General features: G+C 40.1%; 3 protein-coding genes across 8 annotated transcripts in view; 1 reads left to right on the plus strand and 2 right to left on the minus strand.

The window, feature by feature from the left end:
* Positions 1 to 298: 298 nt before the first annotated feature.
* fignl1 (fidgetin-like 1) lies at positions 299 to 3,313 on the minus strand. Its single transcript, XM_017722457.2, has 2 exons — positions 3,185 to 3,313; positions 299 to 2,537 (listed from the first exon to the last, which is right to left on the minus strand). Exon 2 carries the CDS (start codon positions 2,518 to 2,520, stop codon positions 526 to 528), a length of 1,995 nt encoding a protein of 664 aa, XP_017577946.2. The 5' UTR covers positions 2,521 to 2,537; positions 3,185 to 3,313; the 3' UTR covers positions 299 to 525.
* A 147-nt stretch (positions 3,314 to 3,460) lies between these two features.
* Positions 3,461 to 11,485, plus strand: ttl (tubulin tyrosine ligase). Of its 2 annotated transcripts, XR_001859213.2 has the most exons (8): positions 3,461 to 4,263; positions 5,711 to 5,789; positions 6,043 to 6,275; positions 6,892 to 7,027; positions 7,144 to 7,413; positions 7,627 to 7,770; positions 8,340 to 8,680; positions 11,197 to 11,485. XR_001859213.2 is itself a non-coding variant. In XM_017725060.2 (7 exons), exons 1-7 carry the CDS (start codon positions 4,089 to 4,091, stop codon positions 8,521 to 8,523), a joined length of 1,221 nt encoding a protein of 406 aa, XP_017580549.1. In that variant the 5' UTR covers positions 3,461 to 4,088; the 3' UTR covers positions 8,524 to 11,485. The 2 variants fall into 2 exon arrangements, 1 of the variants encoding a protein (XP_017580549.1); XM_017725060.2 differs by having other exon boundaries at positions 8,340 to 11,485.
* Positions 11,486 to 14,684: 3,199 nt separating this feature from the next.
* klc1a (kinesin light chain 1a) overlaps positions 14,685 to 26,933 on the minus strand; it is a 35,137-nt gene continuing 22,888 nt past the window's right edge. For 2 of the 5 annotated variants that reach the window (XM_017725038.2, XM_017725029.2), the window contains exons 15-17: positions 20,816 to 20,946; positions 18,121 to 18,187; positions 14,685 to 16,960 (exon numbers count right to left, since the gene is read on the minus strand). In XM_017725038.2, the coding sequence (XP_017580527.2) occupies positions 16,895 to 16,960; positions 18,121 to 18,187; positions 20,816 to 20,946 (264 nt within the window). In that variant the 3' untranslated portion in view covers positions 14,685 to 16,894. Of the gene's footprint in view, positions 16,961 to 18,120; positions 18,188 to 20,815; positions 20,947 to 21,851; positions 23,584 to 26,933 lie in introns of those variants that run through there. The other 3 variants (XM_037538730.1, XM_017725051.2, XM_017725044.2) reach the window with 2 other exon arrangements.

Raw genomic sequence — 26,933 nt, forward strand, 5'->3', positions numbered from 1 at the left:
TACTCTCACCACAAAAGAACCTATTTTCTTAGAACAGGGGGAAAAAAGTCTAATACAGTGCCCTAATCCAATTAAATTTTAACAAGTGTATATAACACCACCAAACTCAGATGCAACTGCTCAACCACCTGTTTATTCACAGTATGACTGCACAAACATCTACAAAAAATACATTAAACTTTTCTAGCCTTCATGCTTTATTAAGTTTTAAAATGTAACTCACTAACACATTGATGACATCAGGTAACCGCTAAAAGCAATATTATGATATGATATTAAAACATTAAATAAAAGAAAGTCAATTTAAGAAATATTTTTATTTATTTTCCAACATGTTACAACACAAACGATAACTGTGTTGTGTCACAAAGATCAATGAACTCAACAATAAAATGGTTCAGGGGACTGTTGAAACAGTCACCTATTAACTTTACAATATCAAAGCAGATACAGTCTGCAGACACCGCTCCATGTTACTTTAAATAACATTAAACAAACGAAACCACACAGTTCAAAGCGCATTGCTTATCGACCACAGCCGAAAGTTTTATTCCATTCCTCATAAAGCTCAAGGTCTTTTGGAGACACACTGGGGCGTACAGTCTTAAGAGCTTCCTGGAAGTCACAGTAAAGTATGGGACGCACCTGCTCAGGTGTGATAGTGGCAATGTCATTGAGCTGGATGCTACGGATTGGGCCTAGTGCTGCCTCACGGCAGAGCTGTGTCATGTCAGCCCCAGAAAACCCCTCCGTGCCTAATATGATGTTCTCAAGCTCATCAGCTCCCAACTGGCTCTTCTCCCGTAACATCAGGTTGGTCACTATCTGCCGACGAGCGGCAGCCTCTGGAAGTGGGATGTAAAGTCGTTTGGCAAGGCGACGACGGGCAGCTTCATCAATTTCTTGTGGACGATTGGTGGCTCCCACCACCAGGATACGATCTTCAGAGGAGGTGGCAGCTCCATCTAGTTGAACAAGGAACTCGGTCTTAATACGGCGAGATGAGTCATGCTCTCCGTCCGTGCGCTGAGAAAGTAAAGAATCGATCTCGTCTATGAAAATGACTGCTGGTTGGTGGCATCGGGCAATAGCAAAGAGTGCTCTCACCATCTTTTCCCCCTCCCCCACCCACTTTGATGTGAGTGAGGAGGCACTGATGCTGAAGAATGTGGCTCCAGACTGGCAGGCTATGCACTTGCCTATGAGTGTTTTGCCTGTACCTGGAGGCCCAAAAAGGAGAATCCCCTTTGGTGGACCTCTGAGACCAGTGAAAATATCTGGCCTCAGCATGGGCCACACTACAATTTCTTTAATGGTGGCCTTGGCAAACTCAAGCCCAGCAATATCATCCCAAGCCACAGGTGGGCCATGGTCCATAATTTCACTCATGATCAGTTCAATTATTTTGGGCTCAAAGTTCTTTAGTCGCTCATCAATGGGCTGGGCATCTTGAGGTGGGTCATCCCTTGCAGTGCCTTCCTCCTCCTGCCTTGGCATGGGTGAGACAAATTTTGAGTAGGCTCCCCGTGATCGATTTGCCCCGAGGCATTTCTTGGTTATGATGCCCACACTAGCTGATGGGCCCCGCTTGGCCTGTTGAGAATGCTTTTTCTGCTGGTCTACAATAAGCTGCTCTCGTGCGGTTTTAAAATTAGTGCCAGGACACTCCTCCCATCTCCGTCCACCACCTCCAAGTTCTTGCCCTCCTTGGTTTGGAAATGGGCCTCTGTTGCTTTCAGTTCCTGAACTGTAAAAGTTCTTCCTTTTGGAGGAATTTGTAGATGAAAAGAACATAGACTGGTGACTGTTAGCACTGGACGTGCTTGTGTTACCAAAGCCAGACTGTGGAATAGAGCTTGAGTAGATAGGAGAATTGCGAGTATTATGACCAAAGAGAGGTGTGACCCCTGCTTGACCTCTTGGGATATTATGGGCAGAAGGAAGGCCAGTTTGTGGTCCCTCCTTGCATCTAGCTTTCTCTGCAGCACTACTCACAGAATTACTCACTGCATTTGCCAACTCAGCACTGGGAAGATATACAGGCAAACGATGCTCTGATATCAACCCACCGGCAGAAACAGAGTCAGTGTTACCTCTGTCCTCACTCTTGCTGACCCCTCCTCCAACAATAATGTCAGCAGCAGCTGGATCCACAGGGAACTCTGCCCTGGCTTGCATCATCTTCTGTATGCACGGCAGGCTGAACACATTTTCAGTCGTTAGGGACGACTCCCATTTGTCACTGTGGTTCCTCTGATTGCGGGCCAGGTGAAGGGCGCTGTCAGCGTAGTTGTTGAGCCCTGTGTGCTGGTCATCTGAGTCCAGGACGGAAGCGTATCGCTCAGAGTAGGTCCTGAGCAGGCTGGCAGCTCCGGCCGGAGAGAGCTCGGCACTCGCCCATGCATACTGAATGGACAGGATGTGTGCCCGATAAGCATCGGCCGTCTGTTCAGGTGTATATGTGCCAGATGAAATGTCAAAGGACCTCCTCTGCCACTCGCCAAGGTGTGCGCTGCTCATGCCTGGCGTGCTCCAGTCTATATAAGGAGTGGTCACAGGATCAATTAAAAATAAATATGGTTAGAAGACTGGCCACACTGCTTAGGGCTTTCTACACAAATAGAGGCACCAAACTATGACAACTTACAAAAAACATGCATAATTACTTGTGTTACATGTCTCTTAAATACAACATGTCATTGCAGTTTCAGCTTTGAGTTAAGACACTGCTGTATTTTTTGTTTATTAATATTTTTTTTTATATATGATTTTTTCCATGAGGAAAGCATTTTTAACAGCATTGCTGCTTGACGTTATAACTTTGCTTTTGGCAATGTTAAGCTAGCCTGCTTAAATTGTGCTTTATATGTAATGTGTCGCATGTACACGGCATTAAAAAGAGCATTTTAGCTCTCTACAACCTGGTCATTCATGATCATAACACAACCACAAATTACAAATGGAACTGAAACGGCGACTGAAACATTGGCATCTCTACAAACACCGTGTAAAGATGGAATTAGCTGTATGAACAATGGACCGGACATAATAATGCAGCTGATGGTGAATATCTAGCCTGCTAGCTGTACTGCTAGTTGGTTGAGTTTTAGAACGAACAGTTTCTCCTCAACAGTACATGTCTCCTGCTTACACTTCCCCATGTACGGGGCAAATAACAGCTTACCTCTGGAAGTTAGGTAGGTCTTGGGGTTTATAACTTAGTAATGTGCATAATATTCCAGCCTCACACATGAAGACAAAAACAACTTCCACCGAAGTTCCCGCCGCCTCAGCGCCGCCTCAGCACCGCCTCTTCCTCCCGCTGCTCTCGGAGTCTTGCTGCCACCGTGTGGTGTAAAATGTCATTCTGCAGGAAACTACAAAGACTACAACAACCAGAAGCCCCTGCCGCGCACGTTTGCGTCTAGGATAATCCATGCCTGCGACTCATACGTCAGATCATGACAGTATGGATGGGATAAAGAGGTCCCAGGGATGTCTAGACTGGTAACTGGGAACAGCCGCTTTGCTTAGCCAGCGTCTAAGGGAATCTAAATTCAAGCCTCTCGTCCAGGCTCGGAAACCGCCTCTGTGTTTCGCGGACAGCCCTCCAACACGAAGACAATCACGGGAAGCGAGTTGGTTTGCTAGCTTGTTGTTAGCTCCCCTCCACGTTAGCTTTTCATACACATTCAGAGCAAAGCCATCCTCCTCTGGAGTATTTGGAAGCGGAGCCACGGAGTCACACCCTGATAATCAGGATCCGCAGGGGCTCTGCGGTCATTCGGGGCTGTCGGAGGAGTTTTGTGTTCAGTTGTTTGTTAGCATTCAGTCGGTTATTTAAGACGACTTTTGAGTTAGCTTGCTATAACTTACTTGTGGGAAAAAGCAACCCTCTTCTTCCCAGAAATCATGTACATCCAGTCTCCGGCTACTCTGTTGGGGGACAGATAACGTTAGCCGGTTAGCTATTAGGCTAGTCAAGCTAGTGGGCTTAGTGCGTGAGGCCGGGGCAGGGGACCGTTACTTTTCAGCCTCCGTGTGTTAGCTAACGCTAGTTAGTTAGTTAACTACAACAGCTGCCTGTTATGAACAACGTCACGCCAATGTACACATTTGTTCTGAGAGATGACAACAGCAGCGTCTATGCTGAAGTCTCCAAAATCCTCATCGCTACAGGGAAATGGAAACGACTGAAAAAGGATAATCCTCGATTCAACTTGATGCTGGGAGAGCGGAACCGACTGCCCTTTGGTCGACTAGGTAAACAGAAAGCCAGTGACTTCCCAGCATATTAATGATAGTGTATAAACACTGATCAGGCATAACATCATGACCACCTCCTTCTTTCTACACTCATTGTCCATTTGATCAGCTCCACTTACTATATAGGAGCACTTTATAGTTCTACAGTTACAGACTGTAGTCCATCTATTTCTCTACATACTTTGTTTGCCCCCTTTTACCTTGTTCATCAGTGGTCAGAACACCCCATGGACCCTCACAGAGCAGGTACTATTAGGGTGGTGGATCATTCTCAGCACTGCAGTTACACTGATATGGTGGTGGTGTGATTGTGTGTGTTGTGCTGGTACGAGTGGATCAGACACAGCAGTGCTGCTGGAGTTTTTAAACATTCACTGGCTACTCTATTAGACACTCCTACCTTGTCAGTCCACCTTGTAGATGTAAAGTCAGAGACAGCAGCTCATCTGCTGCTGCACAGTTTGTGTTGGTCATCCTCTAGTCCTTCATTGGTGGTCACAGGACGCTGCCTACAGGACGCTGTTGGCTGGATATTTTTGGTTGGTGGACTATTTTCAGTACCAGCACAACACTCACTAACAGACCACCACCATGTCAGTTACTGCAGTGCTGAGAATGAGCCACCACCCAAATAGTACCTGCTCTGTGAGGATCCATGGCTTTCCTGACCACTAAAAAACAGGGTAAAAGGGGACTAACAAAGTATGTAGAGAAACAGATGGACTAGTCTGTAACTGTAGAATTACAAAGTGCACCTATGTAGTAAGTGGAGCTGATAAAATGGACAGTAAGCATAGAAACAAGAAGGTGGTCATAATGTTATACCTGATCGGTGTAGATAACGTGCATATAGTGTGCTTAAAATTTGGTAACAGAACTAAAAAAAACTTAGTGTTTAAAAGTCCAGTCTCAACCACGATTTCGAAAGCTAGTGAAAACACCTCAAACTGAAATATGCAAGGACTGAGTTGTACTTATTTGCTGTTTTCTAATTCTTTTTTTTATTGAGGAAAAATAGAGAGCACAGAATTAACCCATTATGTCAAAATGCCTGATCAGTAGTAAACATTTATTTTTAAAGGAAATTGATTTTGTTCCCAGGAAAATGTGTGCAGTAAAGATCCATGATAAACATTATTCCCAAACCAAAGCCAGTGACGCCACATCAACCCATGTCCACTATTTGTGGACTAAGTGTTTCCTTTATTTTGTCCATCTTATATACCTAAATGTACAGTATGTTATGATGTTGCTCTGAATATTCAGCATCCTGAGCTATTCTTGGCTTATCTTATGTTATACTTTAACTTTGTAACACATGTTGCTGTATGACTGTCTGTTGATCAAACAAGTGAATAATTCATCAGCAGACTCAGTCAGCTTTGTGCAGTTAAAAGAAATATATGTCGCTTTTTCAATGCAATTACCACCATGTCTTTCACAGGTCATGAGCCAGGACTTATGCAGCTAGTGAACTATTACAGAGGGGCTGACAAACTGTGCCGCAAAGCATCTCTAGTAAAGTGTGTATTCTGCTTTTAAATTAAGGTTCTTTTGATTTTTTCCCCCCACATATATAGATATTTTTATGTATTCATTTAATTGTTTATTGCTTACTATTTATTCATTGCAGTTATTAGGTTATCATTATGTTGTGCTGTTGTCTGCTTTTGCGCGATTTCTGTTCCATTTTGTGTATATGTATGTATAACGGCTACATTTTAGCTAGATTTTACACTTTTCACTGAGACTGATTTGATTATTTTTGCCCAATAGGTTAATAAAGACTAGTCCAGAGCTGAAAGACTCCTGTAACTGGTTCCCTGAATCATATATTATATATCCAACCAATCTCAACACTCCTGTGGCTCCTGCCACCAATGGAATCAGCCACCTGAAGAACAACCCCAAGACAGATGAGCGTGAGGTCTTCCTCGCCTCCTATAATACAAAAAAGGAAAATGGGGAGGGAACAGTGTGGATTGCTAAATCATCTGCTGGAGCAAAAGGTGACTGGATTTTGTCAATAGGCCAGTTGACAGAAAAGCTCTTTTTTTGAGAGAAAAGCTTGGAGTGTTCGTCAGTTTATCATGGTGTCACAGTTTTGTAAGGCTACAGCAATACATGGTTGAATGTTTCCATGCGTTAATAGATTCAAATATATGCATATATCCCTTATGTATTGAGCAATGTGTGTTCACCTCTGTGTAACTGTGCAGTTTGATGTCTGGTGATACACAAACACTGTGTTTGTACATATGTGTATCATTGGACAGGCATCTCTCCAAGGAGTTCTAATTAGTGAGTTCAGCTCATTTTTAGGTGCACCCATTGCTGAGACAGGTCTTCAGTTGCGCACACAACTTTTATAATGGAAGAGCTATGTTACAATGTCTTGTATAAAGCTTTCTCAGAAGAGTAGAGCCTGTTACAGCATTCAAGTTTTACTCCGTATTAATACCATTGATTACAGAAAAGTTGGTTGAGCATGCATCTACAAATTTTTGCACATATAGTTCATTTTATGTGAAATTTTCTGCAAATTGTACAGTACCCTTGCCTAATTTTAACAGCTTTTTGGTGTGGCAGTGAGACTGAAGATCATATTCTTTTTCGTTTGCTTAGGGGCTGGAATATTAATATCTCATGATGCAACTCAGTTGCTTGAGTTCATTGATAATCAAGGACAGGTTCATGTCATTCAGAAGTATCTTGAGAGGCCACTGCTTTTGGAACCAGGTCATCGCAAATTTGATATAAGGTAAGATAAACTACAGCCACTCATAACAGTCTGTTTACTTACTGTGGTGTGGTTTGAAACAATACAATAAACTAGATCATTGGTTGTAACGTGATCTACTAATCCTTTGCTTTAAGGAGCTGGGTGCTTGTTGACCATCAATACAACATCTACCTGTACCGCGAGGGTGTGCTGAGGACATCCTCAGAGCCATACAATAGCTCTGACCTCCAGGACATGACCAGCCACCTCACCAATCACTGTATCCAGAAGGAGCACTCTCAGAACTATGGACGCTACGAGGAGGGCAATGAGATGTTCTTTGATGAGTTCAGACAGTACCTGCTGAATGTTCACAATGTTACCATGGAGACATCCATCTTACCTCAAATCAAGCAGATAATAAGGTATGACAGGTACCAAACGCAGCAGTCACCTCCTTGATTAGGCCAGCTTCAGACATCTCTCAGAGAAACAGAAAATTATATCACAGAAATGGTACAGTTGTTGGAGCTAAGCCAAATTTTAGGCAATTATTGTACAATATTTTAATTAAAGGTAGAGCTAACTGTGCTTGTATTTACTTCAGTGAATTTCTGGATGTTCTCCTTTTTTAATAGGAGTTGCCTCATGTGCATTGAGCCAGCCATCAGCACCAAGCACCTGTCCTACCAGAGCTTTCAGCTCTTTGGCTTTGACTTCATGCTAGACGAGAATTTTAAAGTGTGGCTGATCGAGATCAATGGAGCACCCGCCTGTGCACAGTCAGTACTTTTTAAGACATTCTAAAGTGTCCACTCTTTTCCCTTGAATCCTGAATTATGTCTTGCTTTATTCTCCTAGGTTTGTTTACTGTTGAGCTTCCCTTGCTGTGGCTTACTGAAGTATTTGTTATGCCCCCAAGTTTGCCAGTGTTCTGTGACCTACTAGTTGCTCATTTGAGAACTTGCTTGCTTCTAGACTTTCCAAAAAGCTTTTTTCCAAATTTTGACTGAATTATATGCTTAAAATGTGAAAGTTTTTCTTCTTAATGAGAACTTCTAGTTTATTTAGGCTTCTGTCCCAGCGGAATGTTTACTAAGAATAGACATTCTCAGTAATTGTTCCTTTTGAAGTTTATAGACCAATCCTAAATCTCTATGTGAGTTTCAAATGAACTACGCAGTTCTCGTGGAAAGGGTTATTCCTACATTGGTGATTTCCACAGTTGAACTGTTTTATAGAATTGTTCATCCTGCTGTTCCTCTTGAGCAGGAACATGTGAATCATGATGAGTAATGTTCCTCAAATCTCTGAGCATTATTGTGAACAGTTGTTTTCTTCTTTTCTTTAGGAAACTCTACCCAGAGCTTTGTCAAGGTATTGTGGATGTGGCCATTTCCACTGTATTCTCTCTAAACGCAGATGCCCTCTCCTCCTCGCCACCATTCTCCACTTCTCCATCTCTCTCCTCCAGCTCATGCTCCTCACCAAAACTCAGAGCACCACAACAGTTTGGCCCTTTCATTAAACTGTAAGCACAGGGTTCTATATCCCTGTGGGGTCCCTTCCCTCCAAAGCACCTGCTGCCAGTGGTTTCCTCAAGGACGATCTTTGACCTGTCCCGATGGGCTACCTTGAATCTTGAGCTGTGTCAGCTACAGCTGAGGAGGGACACAGTGTGTAGCTGGAGTGGTGGGTGATATAAATTTGCACTCTTTATGTAACAAATCAAGTGAAATGCTCCTCTGTCTTTTTTCTCATTTGTGAAAATACGCCCAGTGCAGTCAGCGTGAGCATTCAAAGTAAAAGATAAGTCTGCACATTTGCAACATAGCAGCGCACACAATGTCTGTTTGTCTGCCCACAGTGTGATAATAGGTCTAGCAGCTTATACTCTTCAGCCTGACAGGCTACTGTTGTCAGGGCCCCAGTGATGTACATAGATTTGCTCACAAGGGAGTTGTAGTAGAGGATGAAGACTGAGGTGATAGCACATGGATAGTTGTATGGATTTGAGCGTGGGTCCCCCAAGCACATAGCCAAGGTCTAACTTATTTATGCTTAGCAATTTCAGCAAGATTCCTCAGGTCTGTCTAAGGCACCTTGGTGTGATGTAGGATGGATTTGAATTTAGTTATTGTGATTTTTAGTGCCTTACATATCCACAGAACCGCTTCCCATTCAGCACAAAGCAGGAATTTCTGAAACATGACTCCGAGACTGCTAATACAGAGCACTGTAAACATACATGCTGAAGATTCAGTCTTATTGTTTCAGTGATTCCTGATTTGGCTTTTGTCGAAGGCAGATTTGGCCTCTGTATCTAGTCTTACTGTTGGTAAGCCAGTGTAAGTCAGCTTATGTATGTTATTGCTACTATAGTGTGTAACAAATCTTGTCATTTTATATTACTAACTCTTTAGGTTCAGAAAGACATTATTTACAGCGACAAAGCACTAACATGTATTATATGTTTTGAAAAGTATGTAGTGTGTATATTGCAGTGTGTTTTAGACTTAGCTCATTATTTATAACCATCCACACCCATTCATATTGCTTTATCCATTTTATCACCCATAGTCTCTTACTAAAGTAGCTAAAGTTATTAACTATTAGAATAGGTAGCTGATTAACTGTTTTTGTATTTTACAATGTTCATGATCCATCACATTTTAATTCTACCTCCATGGTAACAAACAGGAGACAGGACAGTTAATTCCCCTCCTGATTTGATCACTTTTTAACTTAACTGTTTTTTTTATGCTTTTCACACATTCATATCTCCCTGAAAATGAATAAAACAGATTTTTTTCATTTGTGGAAGCAGCGCATGATGAATTAAAAGCATGCAAGATGCTATGTATTACATATAGTACATAACTAGTAACAGCATTTTCATATCTTTTGTCAAATGCCTATTTTTATAAACTTGCATGCGATGTAAAATCTGTTGTAGCTGGAAAACCGAGATCAATTTTGTTTTTTTTCTCTAGATCAGTCCTCATGCTTTTGAGTGTTTGTCTTCTGTGTTTATTTGCAACCCAGGACGATGTCACTTTTGCCACTGATTGTTTTGTTTCGTTATGACTCAGAGGTAGTGGCCTTCATGAGGGTGTATTGGACATTGAGAGTCAGTGGGTCAGCATGTTGCATCTTTATTTAGCATGGGGGATTTATGGTAAGGATTCAGTTCTGTTTAGTGTACATGGCAACAAGGTTCCCCACTTTGAAGCTAAAAACAGGCTCAAGTGTAGCATTGTTTCATTATGCCCCCGCCCCTCCCCCTCCCTGTTCTGATCATTGTGGGATTAGATCATAAGCCACTGCTTACCATGTAGAGTAAATGAGAAGAGCTCGATGGAATACCTTTGATGTGGTGTTGTAGTCCTAGCATGTTGCAGTGGGTATGCTAATTTGGTAGATCCTGACAGGGTTTTTTTAGAAGGACAGAATAAAGAATGGACTAAAAAGTTGAAAGAAACACGTAGAGAATGTATAATGACCATTTACACATATTTAAACATTTAGTTTCTGCAGTCATATCAGTGTTGGATTACTACAGGTTATTTGGGAATTGCTCAGATGCTTTAGGCTATATCAGTATTATCACCTTTTCACCTAACAACTTCTAATTTAATTTCTAATTCTTTCCATGAAAGGGAAAAGGTGCCTTATAATAACTAATGTGGAAATGTCCTGAGAAGACTATACACTGAGATAGTGAAGGATGTTCTTTATTGTTTAAAGCTGTTTTCTTTTGTACCTTGTTATTTATTGTCTTTTTGATTGTCATGTACTTTTCCTTTCTTAGGCATTAGACCTTCAACTTGATTGTTTAAAAACAAAACAAAAAAAAATTGCAGTTCTATAAATGGAAAAATAAAGTTGTGTATGCAGCCCCCAACCCAATATAAAGTGTTACAGCAACGTTTCAAATCTAACCAAAGTCAAATGAAACCGTTTCATTTGTGTTTGAATGTTTCTAGTATGTTTTAGACTCTTTGCAATGTTCAGCTCTGTGGCATGATGTAGTAATGTTTACTCTTCTTGGTTGCCTGAAATGGAGAACTCTATTGAAACGTTTTACATTTTTTATTACATGTATGTTGAGAAGTCATGTAAGTTTATTTCAGTTTGTGTGTGCTGTTAAGCTTATGTTTTAGATTCTGCTCTTATTAGCAGTGACAAGGTTATGCTCTGACCTCTAGAGTGGATACCTGGCTCTGAAAGACCCAGTCAGTTATAACCTCCTGCCCTGTGCTCGGCATGTTGGTCCACCCGTCCCCAGAAAAGGTCATCCAACCTACTACATTCTCTTTTTTCTTTTATACAGCTGGCATAAATGAAAACCTGTCAGATGTATTTGTGTATGGCATCAGATATCTACATTTTTTATGTCTGACATAAAAAGCATAGTTTCCTATTTTTTGTAAGGCATTGTGCATGGTAAGTGTGGTGTCTGTTGATTATCATATCATCAATAAAATTAGTTTTCAAGCTCTGTTGTTTCATTTGGCGCCACTAAAAAAAGGGCATGAAACAAATTTAACAGCATTTAACACACAGGCCTACTTTTTAGTTTAAGTGTAGCCCTTAAGATGTAAACATTTTAGTAGAGAAATATAAGGTTAGTCCATTCATAATTCAAATATCAGGATGCCCTCAAAGACATTCAGAGTGGATTAATGTTAAAAGGTGCACTGTACCTAATCAGATTTCTTTACAGTGATGATGATGATAGGAACCAGGGGTCATCTACAATACAGACAGCTTAGTGCAAAAGTTTGCATTCCTTTTAAAAAGACCTCCACAGTCCATGTACAAATTAGTGTTCCAGTTTATTTAAAGGTGTTTCTTTGTTGAAACATCTTACTGTGTTGGACTAAAATCAAAGGAGCAAAGACTGAATAAACAATTATACTTTATGGCACACTCAAAAGTTTGCATATGCTTAGAAATTCTCAAGTTCAGTGGTCACCAGCCTTCCGTCTAGAGATGTACTGTCCTGCAGAGTTTAGTTAAATCCTGCATCTTCCATGCTCCTCTAGCTGTACCTAACACTAATGCATCTGATCCAGCCAATCAAAGACTTCAGAACCTATTAGTAGAGCAGGTGTGGAAAGATCTAATTGGAACAAACTACAGTTGGTTAGGTCTCCAGGACCAGGTGATCTGTTTCATTTCTTCAAATCTCTAATTAAGGTGGCCAATGAGCAACATGTGTGGTTTGTAAAGTCTTATTTAAGGCAAACAAGCTAACATTCAAGCGTTTTGCTCTGGGAGGACAAATGAAAGTGGTGTGAAGTTACAATGAGAATGGGTCAGCAGCTTTTAGAAGACCTAGAACAGAAAATAGTGACCTTCAGCAGGTGAAGGGTATAAAAAATGGGATACCATTACTAACAGTAGATCCAGTTAGACAGACATGCAGGAAATATGGAGAGCCCATAACAATAAAAATAACAGAGGGAACTACCAGAAAATTTGTCAACGATGTTCACAAGAATCCAAAATCAATGGCAGGATACCTGAAAAGTGGAATGAAAGTCCATCTCCTCAAAATTTATCACGGTACCTGTGCTGGTCTAGAACAGCTCTCAGGAAGCCATTTCTAACGCGGCTCAGTTGGCACAATAACAAACCAGCATTTGGAGAAGAATATCATTCCTAGAGTCGACGGCGATGGCGTCTTTTGTTTTTGTTCGTGTGTACAGAACTGGAGAGCTGCAAACAGAGGAAGGTAGTTAGGGTGGATGCAGTGAGTGAGTCTATCGTCCAAAATATAAAACCCAGTCAACAGCGAAATGGTTTCAAGTTAAAAAGGGCATGCTAGGCGTGGCTAGCTAAACCAAAGCGAGACCAGTGTAGAATGCCTGCTGGTCCGTGCTGTTTTGTGTGAGGATGACTGAAAATGTAGTGTTGTCCTGTATTTTTAACACATTTTTACAGTTCTGATATCCCGACGTGCCTATACGCTGTTGTATAATGATGACTGATATCAACTGTGAGAAAAGCCCAAGTGACCGAATAACTGGATATTTCTGCTTCCCGAAAACTCGCATATTGGTTTACAAACGCCAGCCAAGTCATCTCACTCTGCTGATCTGAGGATTGACTGTGAACCAAAACAAGCCTGCCACGAGGGGGAAGCAGAGTCATTCAGTGTTCATCACAAACTTAAACGCTGTTAGCAAACTGTGAAAACTGAACAGTAATGCTCTCTGAATAGGCACTATGCTCACATGTTCCCTTACATAAACACTGTACAGCTCCTGCAGCTCTCGTTGAAAGATCCTGATGGGACTCTGTAGAACAGTCGAGCCAGCGGGAGCATAATCATAATAATCACATCTGTATAAGAAGCAAGAGTAGAGAAAAGGACTTTTCAGTGGGCTATTTATTAAAGTTTAGCTAACTGAACAGCTGTTTGATGCACAAATGATGCATAAAATTCTAGAAAACAGAAATAATGGAAATAAGTAGCTGCTTACACATATATAGCACATTCCTATGCTACAGTAGTGAAGTACAGTGTGAATGTTCTTACTCTTTTCCTTCATGATTACTGTGATGTTAGTCTTTCTCCTTCTGTTGCTTCAATTACAATATTTATGAATAAATCATCAGCATTTATACAAAATGATAATAGAATATAATAGAACTGACACATTTAAGCAGTTTGTGGGGAAATGTTTTCCTCATTATTCTGTCTGAAAATGAAACAGTCATGATGTACAGTGTGCATAAAGTACCTTAATACACTCAGTGAGTACTTTATTAGGTTCACTGACCTTCCGTCTACCCTTTTCATACATGTACAACCTGTAGTTTTACAGTTACAGACTGTAGCCCATCTGATTCTTTGTAAAATGTCTAATCCCACCTTAACCCTGTTCATCAATGGTCAGACACCCATAAGACCCCTGCTGGTACTATTTGGATGGTGGACCATTCTCAGCACAGCTGTGGCATGGACGGGGTGGTGCTGTATTAGTGTGTTGCATTGGTATAAGTAGATCAAACATTCCTACTTTCCTAGTCATTCCTGTAGATATGAAGGCAGAGAGAGTAGCTCATGTGTTGCTGCACAGCTTGTGTTGGTCCTTCATCAGTGGTCACAGGACGCTGCCCACAGGATGCTGTTGGCTGGATATTTTTGGTTGGTGAACTATTCTCAGTCCAGCAGTGACACTGAGGTGTTTAATAACCACAACACTACTGTGTCTGATCTACTCATATCAATGCATCATATATACAACACAATCTCAGAACATTTTTTAGACAGTCTATTGAATACAAATAGTTCCTTCAAAGAAGCTCAAATAACCACTCTCAAGATGGGATAACAACATAAAGGTATTGTGTTGAGGGTTGAGGCACTACATCTTACTGACTTGACTAAGTTTTTCCTATGATATGATGGTATATACTCTAACATAAAATGCAGGAGTCAGCGCCCACTCTAAACTAGTCAGGCTCCTCTAGCTTGTCTGAGTAGCAGAAGGGAAGATTAGGCACACATTTTGTGTCTTAACTTAGTTTGTTCTGCACAATTAAAGATGAAAAATCATATCGAAGTCTATATGCACCAAGGAGAAATAAGCAAAGACGAATCCTTACAAAAACAGCAGGATTCCAGCACCGTGTATGTCCCTGGAGTTCAGTATAGCCCAAAAATAACCGATGCAACTAAAAGCCCATTTTGTTGTCTTTATTTAAGTATGTACATTTTTACTACTGCCCAACACCCAAAGTCCAAACATCTATACAATATGACAGACGAGGCAGCAAGAGCTGAATCAACACAGCAGGCGGTCTGAGAGGTGGGAGGGGGGTTAGAAAAAGCCAGTCTGATTGGCAGGAAACGTATGTAGTCATATGCATTCATATTCACACATAAAGGATATGCTGTATCATGTGCTCTTGATAAAACACAGAACTGAAAAAAAAAAACGTTCCATCAACGCACTGAAAATAAACTCTTGGTTTATATCACAGGTCATCCAGCTGCCCCCAAGTATGAGAATTCATTTTTCATCGTGGATTTAAATTTTTCTCAATTTAAACCTAAAGTAACAATTTTATGTCTGGAAAAATGCAAGTAAATTAAGAATAACAGTTGAAAGCTATCTCCAAATTAAAAAACAGGTACATATAAATGTTCTTACTGCATCTTCGCTTAACCCTCAAATGCTGTGAATGCAATTAAATCACGAGCAGCCGATACTCAGTCATTTGTTTAACATGCTCATACACAGCAACTGCGCAAAATAGTGGCAGGATACATCAGATGTGTACGCAAATGCAGATTAATTTAATCTCAAATTTAATCACAACGACACCAAGCAAAGCAGCTTTTGTCAGTAGGATGTGGTGTATATAAGGTCAAACAGAACCAACACACAGAGCAGCTACAATATTGCACTTTGTCTTAATGCAGCCCAATGCAGAGAAGGTACATGCCATTAAAAAAAAAAAGCATTAAATGAAATAAACATTTCTCACAAACATTACTGAATAAAAGAAATCTGGAATCAAACTTGCTTTTCTGACTTTGCCCACTTATTTATTCTTAGAAAACCAGGAAAAAAGAAATGGCATCACAGAGATTTTTTAATTGTAATCATTTACATACCGATCAGTACATACCTCTACATCCTTCAGTAGTGACCTGATCAAGGCACTCTCAAGGCACGCCATTTGCAACCTGCTGTATGTTTAAACTTTTAGGATATAATTTTCATTACAGTGCATTTTTATATAGTGTAACAGTATTTCTAACCCCATGTGGATCAATGAAGCTGAGTTGAGGAATAGAGACAATTAACGTCTCGTCTGTCAATCTGCAAACAAACAAATCTGACAGATATTCTGAGAAGCTAGTCACATAGTCAGATGAGTTAAACAGAGCCAGTCCATCAACTCACCCAAGTCAATTTAATATAATGCTACATTAAAAAAAGTAACAGATAAAACTGAGGTAAAAAAAAAATCAACTTACTGCTGTAACAGATAAAGGCTTTTGACCATAACATAATTCTATGAGATCAATCAAGTGCAGTTTTCCTTGGTACTCCAAAATCTGCTCTTTCTCTCCTGAGAAACCCTTGATCCACATTCTTCTTACTGGTACTAAAACCATTTAAGGCTTCTTAAGTCAATGACTTCTAAAATTACCACACATCAAAATCAAAAATAAAACCTAACGCAGTAATGTGCATTACTAAATGTAAACAGAGACCTTCATAATATCACAATATATCAAGGAAATAAATTAGGGATAAAGTTGTTTTGGGACAAAATTCTCATGAAGCTGGACTTCTAACGTTACAGAAAAGACTACCAAATGTTAATGTTCGGGTTGTCAGTGGCATTATTTTACATAACCAAATTGGGTAGAAAACAAAACAAACCAAAAAAGGAAATTTCCATACCTATATGCACATATCCAAATCACACAGTCACAAGTTACCAAATCCTTCATAGACACACATATATAGCTCACATGGGTGACATTTAAAAACACATAAAGGAAAAATGAACAAAAAAAGCAGAACCAGCAACATCACTGGGTCAAAAGTGCAGTAAATGTGTCAGTCACCAACCTGAGCGTGAATAGTGTGCTGACAGAGATCAATTTTACTTCAGGTACTCAATTTGGAAGCTGGCATTTTGCCTGCAGCTGAATTCTGGCTTGCTCTGATTAGGTTGGGAGTGAGTGGAGAATGCAGGATTGTTAGTTGCACATATTTGTATGTGTTACATTTGTACACTGAACTCGGAAAGTAAAGGGACAGCTGTCCTGTCTAAAGAAAGGTTTTGAGGCTTGGAGAGAAGGTTGTAGAGGCTGCCCAAATTCCATGACCTGTCTGTAACCCTCTCTTTCAGGATGTCCCACGTAGACCTTCAATGCGCCAGATTAGTGTGACTGGCACTCAGGTCCCGACTCATCCTCAGACGATTATTTCGCTCCTGTTCAGGACGAAGAGGTGGAGAGAGAATAGAGACAACAGGTTCAAACAGGTGAAACCCGATCTACTGCAAGGTAACTGAGTAAAAGATTCCTGAAGGCCATCTCCCTTACCTATTTTGTCTTCTTCTTTTAGCATGTTTTTAGGGCAACAGTTAATCAAGGCACAAAAACTACTCTAAAACAGTCACCAATGCTTTTTCAAGGAGCCATATTTTTAGTTAGGCTACAATGGAGAGAAGATTTTTTATAACCCAGGGTGATCACAAATTTAATGTATGTGAGAGACTGAGGTGTCCCTGCTGGGACAACACACCCACACACTAGTCCAACTGGACAAGCTACAGCCATAGATCAAAACCTCTTTTTAAAGAGAAAAGTTCAAATTCTATGCATGGACTCACATAGTATTCCAGTGTTAGTTCATGTGTTGTCAGAAATACAGCATTCTCTTCAGGCATTCATCATACAGACTTTGTAACATGTCTGAATTATGCCAAATTTAAAGTGTATTAATGGTTATTTTAACACTAAAATCCTGTAAAAACCCTGTATAAATGAATAAAACCTATAATAGCCTGTATTTGTTGGGATGTTATTTCTGGTCAATTTAATAATCATTTGGAAAAAGACATTTTAAAAAACATTAGTTAATTTCACCCTGGCGAAGAGACGGATCTTATTTTAAGATGACCAAAATCTTTTGGGTAACGTTACTGGATTAGCATCTTTTTGACATTCATATCTTTAAAGTGTAATTGATATAGCACTCCAAATCAGTTAAACGATGAGGAATTCAGTCATCAGCATCACACAACTTTAGGTTGTTTGGGGTTACAGTGGACATTAGTGGACACAATGGAGCATGACCAGTTAGTCTGTGACTGTGGTTCCATTCACACAAACATGATTAATCAATAAGTGGTCAAAGACACTGAGCACTTTGTCCGGGTGTGGGGTTCTAGCCTGAAAGTGTGAGGAGAGCAGAACGAAGATAAATCTAGAAGTGGCAGACAGATGGCCAAGAAAAGGAACTTCCTCAGCAGCTGAGGAAAATCTGTTCCCTGAGGTAGAGTGAGAGAGAAGGTTTGAACATCTCCACGAGGAGAAAGAGAGGGCAAGAGAGAGAGAGATGGAGACAGAGAGATATACACTTCCTTACTTTAAAGAGTTCTCCCACAGGTTTGTCCGGATCGTTGAGAACCCCCAGTGAACTGGCCCTCTTCATGCTGCGTCCGAGAGAGCCACATGCAAGCACATGTCAGTCAGGTCAAAGGGCAAGGGTGAGGAGGGTGTGTGGAGGGTGATGGCTGTGGTGTGGGGTTTTGTGTTTGTTAACCAAGTTAATGAAAGTCACACACAAGTTAGTGCCATATAACATGAAGCTAACTCTCGACCCACACTAGACAATGAAAAACATGCAGTGATAGTCGTATGCAACAGTTTGACCACCCCTAGTCAAATTAGGTTTTCTTCTCTGAGTAAATCTAAGTACACATCCTCTACAGGGAACACACTTGAATATGACATTTTTCTGCAATTTAGTTCTAATTTTCTATTTAGTTAGTTTAACATACTGGAAAAAATAAAACAGATGTTAAATGTGCCAAAACGTGCCTAACACAAGCCACATTTGGTTTTATAACATGTAAAATTGAGCAAATAAAAGTAATTGTGCAATAAAATGTGCAGAAGTGTATTCTCTGTGGAAGATGAACTTATATTCACTTTGAAAATCAAAAAACATTATTTCACCACAAGCACCCAAAATCTTGCATATGACTGTATGTAGAAGTGATGCTAATGAGTGTTACTTTCATTTTTTGTTAGAGGATGTTTGACAATGGACACTCAGCCCAACTTCTCTGGGATCTCAAACTTCAAAGAATACACTGCTTGACAGCCCCCTCTTAATAAAACAGTGGAGTCCTTCAGTAGACCCTCTGGCCTTTTCCCTATCTAGTGTAATAGAGGATCCACTGTTACAGTGTCTTTCATAATGAGATACAGACAAAATCAAAAACACACGACAGTGTCTGAATAGAAGCTGAAATGACAGACGTGTGGGGGGGGGGGGGGGGGGCGGTAGAATTCAAAAGAGACAAAAGGTGAAACAAAACGACAGCACGACAGAGAGAGCAAATATATAAGAGGAATAAAGGGATGTAACAAGATCTGACAGAGGAGAACAAGAAGGGGGGGGGGGGTAAAGAATCAATTCAAGCAGAAAACATGGAACTGAGAGTAAGAGAGTGAGAAAATGGAGTAAGCAGGCATGCTGTAGACAGCAACTTTATATGGAAAAGTTTATTCAATTAAACTTTATAACAGCAGAGAGAAATGAAAATAAAATATATTCACACAAAAGAAGCCCATGCACACAAATTCAAGACACGTAATAAAAGTCACACAGCACTGAGGCAAATCATAAAAGATTTGAAGTTAAAATAAAAAATAACTTTAAAACACATTTATTTGAAAATAAAGAGGCAGAATATAAATTAGAACAGAACATAAAAAGAGAGTTTAACAACACGTGCTGAAACAGGCCGTGCAGGAAAAAAAAAAAAAAAAAACTTAAAAAGGAAACAGTTTTTCCTAAGTCACCATACAGGACACTATAGACATTTTACAAACATTGATACCTACATGTCATTACATGAAGGCTGCATGGTGACCTAGCAAAAAATGCAACTGCTGTTTCCTTTTTGAGTTTAATAAATAAAAAACATCAGTATGTTACAGGATGAAAGGCTGACAGCAGAATCAAGTTAGTGACATTGGGTAAATCATGTAACAATCTCAATGGGTGACTGACATAACAGACACATGAGACTGGCTGCCAGGTGCCTGGTCTACAATGGAATGCATCATCAATGCATTAGAAACACACCATTTTCTGTATACATCAGGGCTATGCAGGCCCGTATTTGTGCAAAAGTAGAGTCAAGTTAATCAAGCAAGTCAACCCCTTCATCCCTTATGAGGGTTAAGTAGAGACAAGTAGGGGGCCAGAGAGAGAGAGAGAAAAAAACAGACACAAACAGAAAGACAGATTGCATATATAAGCGTTTACGAAATGTAAAGTTTTGTTTGCTTCCCTGTCTGACAGTTTTGTAATGTTCCAGTTCCGTAAAGGGTTGCCATTTGTTCGTTGCTCCATATAAACAAACAACTCTCACCTAATCTACAATACAAAGTCTGTGTCACTGAGCGTACATCTCCACTTCGAAAGGGATAGGTGCAGTACGGATGTTGAAGGGGGAAAAAAAAAAAACAGTTCCAATGGAGAGTCACATGGATAATTAAGGCCCCTGAGGGGCACTTATTCTTCATTCCTCCCCCACTTTATTCATATTCATATTCATGTTCATTCCAAAGTCTCTCTGAGATTACTTTCTTCATTATTTTCTCCCAGACCCCATAAAACTGCCACCTCTCTATTTTCAAAACTTTATTTGATCTCCTCCACGTACCCAATTCTCTATGCTGAGAATTCACTTCCACTGTATTTTGCTCTATTACAATCTTGCAGCACTGCCCTACTGCAGTTTACTTCTCTATCCATGTCCCTTTGATATTTCCCAGCACATATTTACATTCCCTTCTGCCTTAAAGTCAAGTATGAAACTGCACCACATTCACCACTTAAACCCCAATAAGTCTCACTCTCTTCTACAATCTCCTATTTGAGGTTTAAGCTTGAGAGGGTCTTTTCACCTCAATGCCCCAGCCCTGTCAGTATTTCAGTGTGTGAGTGCTTAGGTGTCCTACTGAAGGCCTGGTCAACAGCTGGATAGGTTGGGATGTTGGGAGGGGAATAGTCTGTGAGGGAAATGGGAAGTGCTGATAGTTACCCAGGGTTCTTGGGTTCATTTTCTCGTGAGCTGCCTCCTTTGAGTTTACGGACGAGTTTCTCGCTACTGCGGCGGATTGAGGCCCGGAGTTTACTGAAGGACCCACTGCGCTTCAATGAGCCTGAGCCATCCTGCACACACAGACACTTCAGTGTTACACACAAATACAGGTTCACCTTTTTCACAAATGCGTGTAAGTGCATTCTTAAGCTCACAAAACCATGTTCAGCCACATCCTCTCAAACAGTTGCGCTGTGCTGCTTAAATCCTTCTTCAATCAATAGCTTAATGCAGTGCTAATGATGTAATGCTACTGTTATTAATTTGAATAAAATTAGATTATTTGGTTATATTCAGAATAGTGGTTGCATGTTTCACTCAGATCACACCAGTCAGGAAGCATGAATTAGATCTGTTTACATGCATAGAGCAGATATGCAGCCTTATTTGCTTTTCAGATCTCAGGTTGCAACTGGAACTTGAACTAGACAGTAGATGTTCCATTTCACAATAACATGGCTTTATTTTATACTGCACTGGAGCAATAACTTGATCACTGTGAACCCAAAAAATATATATATACTTGTTATACATCAGTTTCATCAGTATTTCATCTTGCTTTTTGTTGCCATATTTAAGACATCTGGCAATTTTTTTTGAGAATATTCAGTTTTTTGGCATTCAGTACCACTGTTTCTGTTTGGATTACCCCTCTTGGCTCTGCTGCAGTCTCCTTTGCTGTAAGCCCTGAGCCCAGCTCCTCATCCTGATAGTTCAACAAGGCGTGGAGGTGCAGAAGAAAAGGCCAAAGACGTGCAGGGAAAGAAAGACAAGGTCGAGGGAGATGGAAGACTGACACGAAATGATAATCTTGACCACCACCTCCAAAGTGACCAGAAATTACAAACATATATGCACAATCTACATGTAAAGCCTCTCTTATAGCAAAAAGCGGTGAAATGAAGCTCAAGCACACACACATGCACTCACATACAGACAAGGACATAAGAGAGGGAATGAGGAAATAGGCAGAGGCTGTGGTAAGCACAGAGTAAGTTTTATTAGATGTTAAGAAAGACACAAGATGCAGCAACACCAGATAGCAGATTAGTAAAAGAAAGAAAAGAGGAGCCTTAGACTCCACAATCATGCCCTTATTCATTCTATCTCACTCTCTTTCTACTCATTGCCCATTACAATTCTTTCCCTGCTTTTGCTATGTGATCTACACAGTGGCCTTGCATTAATAACCAGTATGACATAAAATGAAGAAAAGAGTAGTGGAGCATAATAACATTATTACACACCAAGTTTAGACAGCAGCTCCAAGGTACAATCATGCTACTGTACAGAAAGTTGTTTCAAAACATTACAGGGAGTCACATAAGAGACAGGAGCGTGCAGAGACATGACTCAAATGGCTCCTGATAGAAACTGAGCTTTACCGCATAGCTGACACACTGAGTAAACACAAACATCTGCACACTGTGTCACAGATCTCACTCAAATACTCCAGTGGGAGAAAAATGACATTTTTGACCAATATGATACCAATTAAATATTCAGATAACCTGTAATATTGGCCGATACAGTTTACATTTTTAGATTTGATTTATGTAATTCAACAGTTTTAGTTAAACTTTGTTAGTTATGCTTTACTCATTTGTCAACTGTGAATAGTGAAATATGATTATGTCATGGTCAAGTGTCTTTAACTCTTAGAGCAGAAATTCACCTACATTAATATAAATAGCACTGGGGATGGGGCAACCTGGAAATCTTTGCAGCTTTGCTTTTTGTTACCTACTTCTTCTTCTTTTTTTTTATCAGTTCTCATTTTCAGTTTTTGTGGGTGTCATAATGTATGCTACCAAATGTATTTTACATGTATTTTTTATTGTAACAATGAAGGTGTATTGTGTACATATCTACCAGTGCAGCCTGTAATGCTGTCAAAAAGCTTAAGAGGAAATTCTTTATATTGGATTATCTAGTAGCACAGCTGTACAAGGTTTCACCTTATTGCCTGAAGATCACAAGTTCAAATTCCAGAGATGCATGCAAAAATAAATAAATAAATAAAAAATAAACACTAAACCATAGGCACATTATTGGTACGTTTCCCCCCAGATACCCATACAACCATGGGTCATCAATATCTGCCTATATTATCAGCCAAGTACTATAATAATTGGGCTCTAGGCCTTAATTCCTGCCACTGCCACAAGCCCTTAGAGCTGAAAACCTATTATGCTGGCAGGTAAACACAGTCAAAATACGGGAGAGGGAAAAGAAGTAGAAGATACATAAAGTTATGAGGGAGTATGAGGGAGACCTGTGAGACCAGAGCATTACACTGAAGGTGCCTTCGACACAGAGCTGTACAAGTCAGTTAGTGACAGAGAAGTGAATGTGACAGGTTGAACGTCAGAATAACAGACAGACACACAGATAGACAGATAAGAAAAATCCTACAGTGACAGGTTTAAAGATATAAATACAATAATTATACAGTTATACAGTGCTGTGAGACACTTGGGTCAACTCCGGCAAACAGCAAAAGCCAGGACTGGCCCGCATAAGCCTTGCGTTAGCCCATTTGAGCCTGCTTTGGCCTGCTTGTGCCCAAAGGAGGAGCAGGAGGAGGAAGAAAGGAACCAGTCGGAGAGAGCAGACGGAAAACGGCAAAGCTGGAGAGGGAGGCGAGGCGAGCATCCATCATGCAGAAGATAAGTTCTACAACCACAACAAGGCATCTGGAGTTACACCTGCCAGCCACACAAGATAGAGGGTGGGAGAGAAAGAGAATAAAAGAGGAAGAGAGAGAGAGTAGAGAAAGACACGAGAGTGTGAGAAAAATAGAAAGAGAAAGAGGTTGCAGAGCAGAAGAAACAAAAAAGATGTCACATTAGTAGGGAGAGAGAGATGGACAACGAGTGGACAAAAATACACAACACACAAGGGAAGAAGAAGAGTGTTCCAAAGTCAGAACAAAATTAATACTAGGCCCAACAGTTTACCCAGCTGTGGAAGCAAACTGTGGACAAGATGTGCAGCATCACTGCCATACAGAGCTCTATCTACTCACAAGGGTCAGCCTTAAAAAGAAACATCAAACTGCAACTAAACTGAGAACAAAGACAACAAGCAAGTGCACTTGCATTATGTGATCCAACTTAAAAGAATGCAATCAGCGAAATAAATAAGGAGGGACCAGCCAGCTAACATTCCTCTTGTACAAAAGCTGTATGAGCAAACAGAGGAATACACAACATCAAGCCTAATTTTTAGGCATCACACAATAAACATGACTACTGAAGGTGTTCTTTATGTTTTGATAACTGAATTAATGACTTTTCAATTGAAAAAACTTTTAAATGATCCATAATGTTCTGTAGCAATTATACTTACCTATTTGCAAAAATAAAAACTACACATAACACAAAATATGCTAAAACATAAAAGTCTTGAAAGTCATTTTCTAAACAATACTAGTATGCCAACTACTACATGACAGAACTGACTTATGTACATCTAGCCACAACTACTGCATATTCATTAACACTAAACAAGCAAGATTAGTAGGAAAAATAATTAGCAATGAAAATTTTAAATTCTAAAAAACTATAAGAACTACACAAAAACTGCAGTGGTCTCTCAAGCACTTAGGTAACCACATAAGTAACACTTCCTTTGCTACTGACTATATCCATTCCGCTGTTACATAAAGTTGCCTCTAGGCAATATACATATTTAAGGAACTTCTGAAAGTATAAAAGTCATCTTTTACTCCAGGAGATGGATGAGAAATTGCTTTTCTGGGGGAATTGTTTGGAGACTAAATGTGTATCATTCACAAGCTGCACCATACCAAAATGAGATTTAAAAATGAGCATCAGGAGACTGTGTCATTTTTTTTTTTTTTGGTTTATTCAAATTCTTCCCTTCATCATCTTTCATTATGGTTAAGTACATATCATGTCATCGTAAAGTAGAGAAAACGGATTTGTTACCCTGAGGCAACACTGTGCAACAGAGGGCTTAACAAATCCTTTGAAGAGCCGCACTAGGTGATAAAAATCACAGGCTATTCTTTGTAGCTACATCTCAGTTTCTAGCCTGATCAGACAGCAGAACACATGGAGCCACCAAGTTCAGTCAGAAAAACACCTATTAACCTATCATAGAGATACAGAAAAGCAGAGCAGCACAAACAAAACAGAGACTGACTACTATGGGAAGTGGTAAGATAATAGATGAAGGGTAAAAATAGAAAGAGTATTTTCAGACACATTTTTAGTTTCAGGCAAAATACCCAAACACATGCACACACACACACGATCAGAGCATGCACAAACAGCACAGATGAAAACCACACACCAGAGGAGTACAGAGCACACAGCCCACACCAACACGTTATGTGTGACATGTACATGAATGTGTGTGAGTCCCTGTTGAATATAAACTGTTGAGAGTGTGTGTAAGCCCAGTGTGCATGTATGTGGCAAACATACATGCTTGTACATGTCGGAGTGTCTGAAACATATAATGTACTCAATTACTCTCTTAAATCTTGTAGTACATAATACAGCACTGAGCCTGTGCTTATTAATGTGAGCGATAAACAAGGAAGGAAACAGATAGGGCTGCTTATAAGAACGAGAGAGATGGAGAGAGAGAGAGACAGAGAGCAAGCAAGAGAATGAGGGTGTGTGAGGACACAGTCTAACCAGCCTGATGGATGTGACTAAAGTCTCCCCCCAGTCTGTGCTGAGAGCAGGCTCTTGCGGAGGGCAATGCTGATTGGTTGTCTTGCTGCTAGGGCTACTGTTGCTACGGGAGCAGGAGAGTTTGACCCAGAATTGCAGAGAGACTACAGCAGAGGTGTGAGGGTCAAAACTGTAACTAAAATTCAGCTCTACAGGAAAACATGATCAGATTATTTCAAGAAAAGAGTTAGTTGACAGTGTGACATTTTACTGTTTCAGACCAAGTGCAATGTCATGTGAAGTTGACTGTTGCATACTGACATTGCCCACACAATTCGTCTTACTTAGCAACTTTCTTCTTGAGCGATGTTAGATCACAGCTTGTGATCACACACATAAACAAAGCACTTGTTATTTTCTGAAACATATTAAGTCTACATTTATATTAAATAAGCACATATTTAACATATAGTACTGTGCAAGTCCTTGGAAGACAGAAAAACTGCTTAAAACAATTTATCTTGGCAGTTACAGTGCTTGAGTGTCAACTGTTAATTGCGAAAAAAAAGGGTCAGCTCTCAATTAACTCTTCAACCTAAACTCAGCAAACAGAGGAATATAGGGTGTAAAGTCAAACATTAGAATAAACACAACTAAACATTAATGCAGTTATTAATGTTTTGGTTAGAAGAATACAGTTAAAAGAACTCAGTTTTGGTTTCAGCCTTTTAGTGAACTCCAGTGATTGATGGATTTGTTGGATTTGTTAAATTCCATCAGCTGAATTTATTTTAATGAAGGATTATTTAGATAAAATAGGTATTGGGCATGAACTAAAATACTGGACATCCTTGAGGAGAGATTTGGAAATTGTTAAGGTTAGCCAATTGATCCTTCAACCTCTGTGTATCAGTGAACAGCTGATATTTATGGTTGGTTAGTGTAGTGGTTAACACTTCTGCCTTCTACGCTGTAGGCTGGGGTTCAATCCCCACCTGGGCAAACACCCTACACTATACCAATAAGAGTCCTTGGGCAAGACTCCTAACACCACCTTCGCCTACCTGTGTAAAATGATCAAGTTGTAAGTCGCTCTGGATAAGAGCGTCAGCCAAATGCTGTAAATGTAAATTTATCTAATTTTTAGCTGATCCTGAGAGCTGGTCAGTGATGAAAAACATGTGAGCCATATGAGCCATATTTTGCCCGAGGCACCAAAATGTAACTGCTGCACTATTTAAGGTGAAATGGGAAATTTCACATTAGAAGCTGGCAAATAGGAAGCCATCTACAGCATGTTTTACTAATGAAAAACATTTTTCCTGAAGTACTGTACATCATTACTATTTGGCTCCTACTCTGCGGTAAACTTGCTGTGTGAATGTGCAGAGCTGTAATTAACATGGTTT

Source organism: Pygocentrus nattereri, chromosome 5 (assembly GCF_015220715.1).
Source record: "Pygocentrus nattereri isolate fPygNat1 chromosome 5, fPygNat1.pri, whole genome shotgun sequence".
NCBI classification, from domain to species: domain Eukaryota; kingdom Metazoa; phylum Chordata; class Actinopteri; order Characiformes; family Serrasalmidae; genus Pygocentrus; species Pygocentrus nattereri.

What these genes read in the sequence shown, in the direction of transcription:
- fignl1 (XM_017722457.2), bottom strand. Translation starts at nt 2,520, where the DNA reads ATGAGCAGCGCACACCTTGGCGAGTGGCAGAGGAGGTCCTTTGACATT.
- ttl (XM_017725060.2), top strand. Translation starts at nt 4,089, where the DNA reads ATGAACAACGTCACGCCAATGTACACATTTGTTCTGAGAGATGACAAC. An exon ending in ACTGCCCTTTGGTCGACTAG is followed by an intron (nt 4,264 to 5,710) that starts GTAAACAGAAAG and finishes TGTCTTTCACAG; the next exon opens with GTCATGAGCCAGGACTTATG. An exon ending in CGCAAAGCATCTCTAGTAAA is followed by an intron (nt 5,790 to 6,042) that starts GTGTGTATTCTG and finishes TTTGCCCAATAG; the next exon opens with GTTAATAAAGACTAGTCCAG.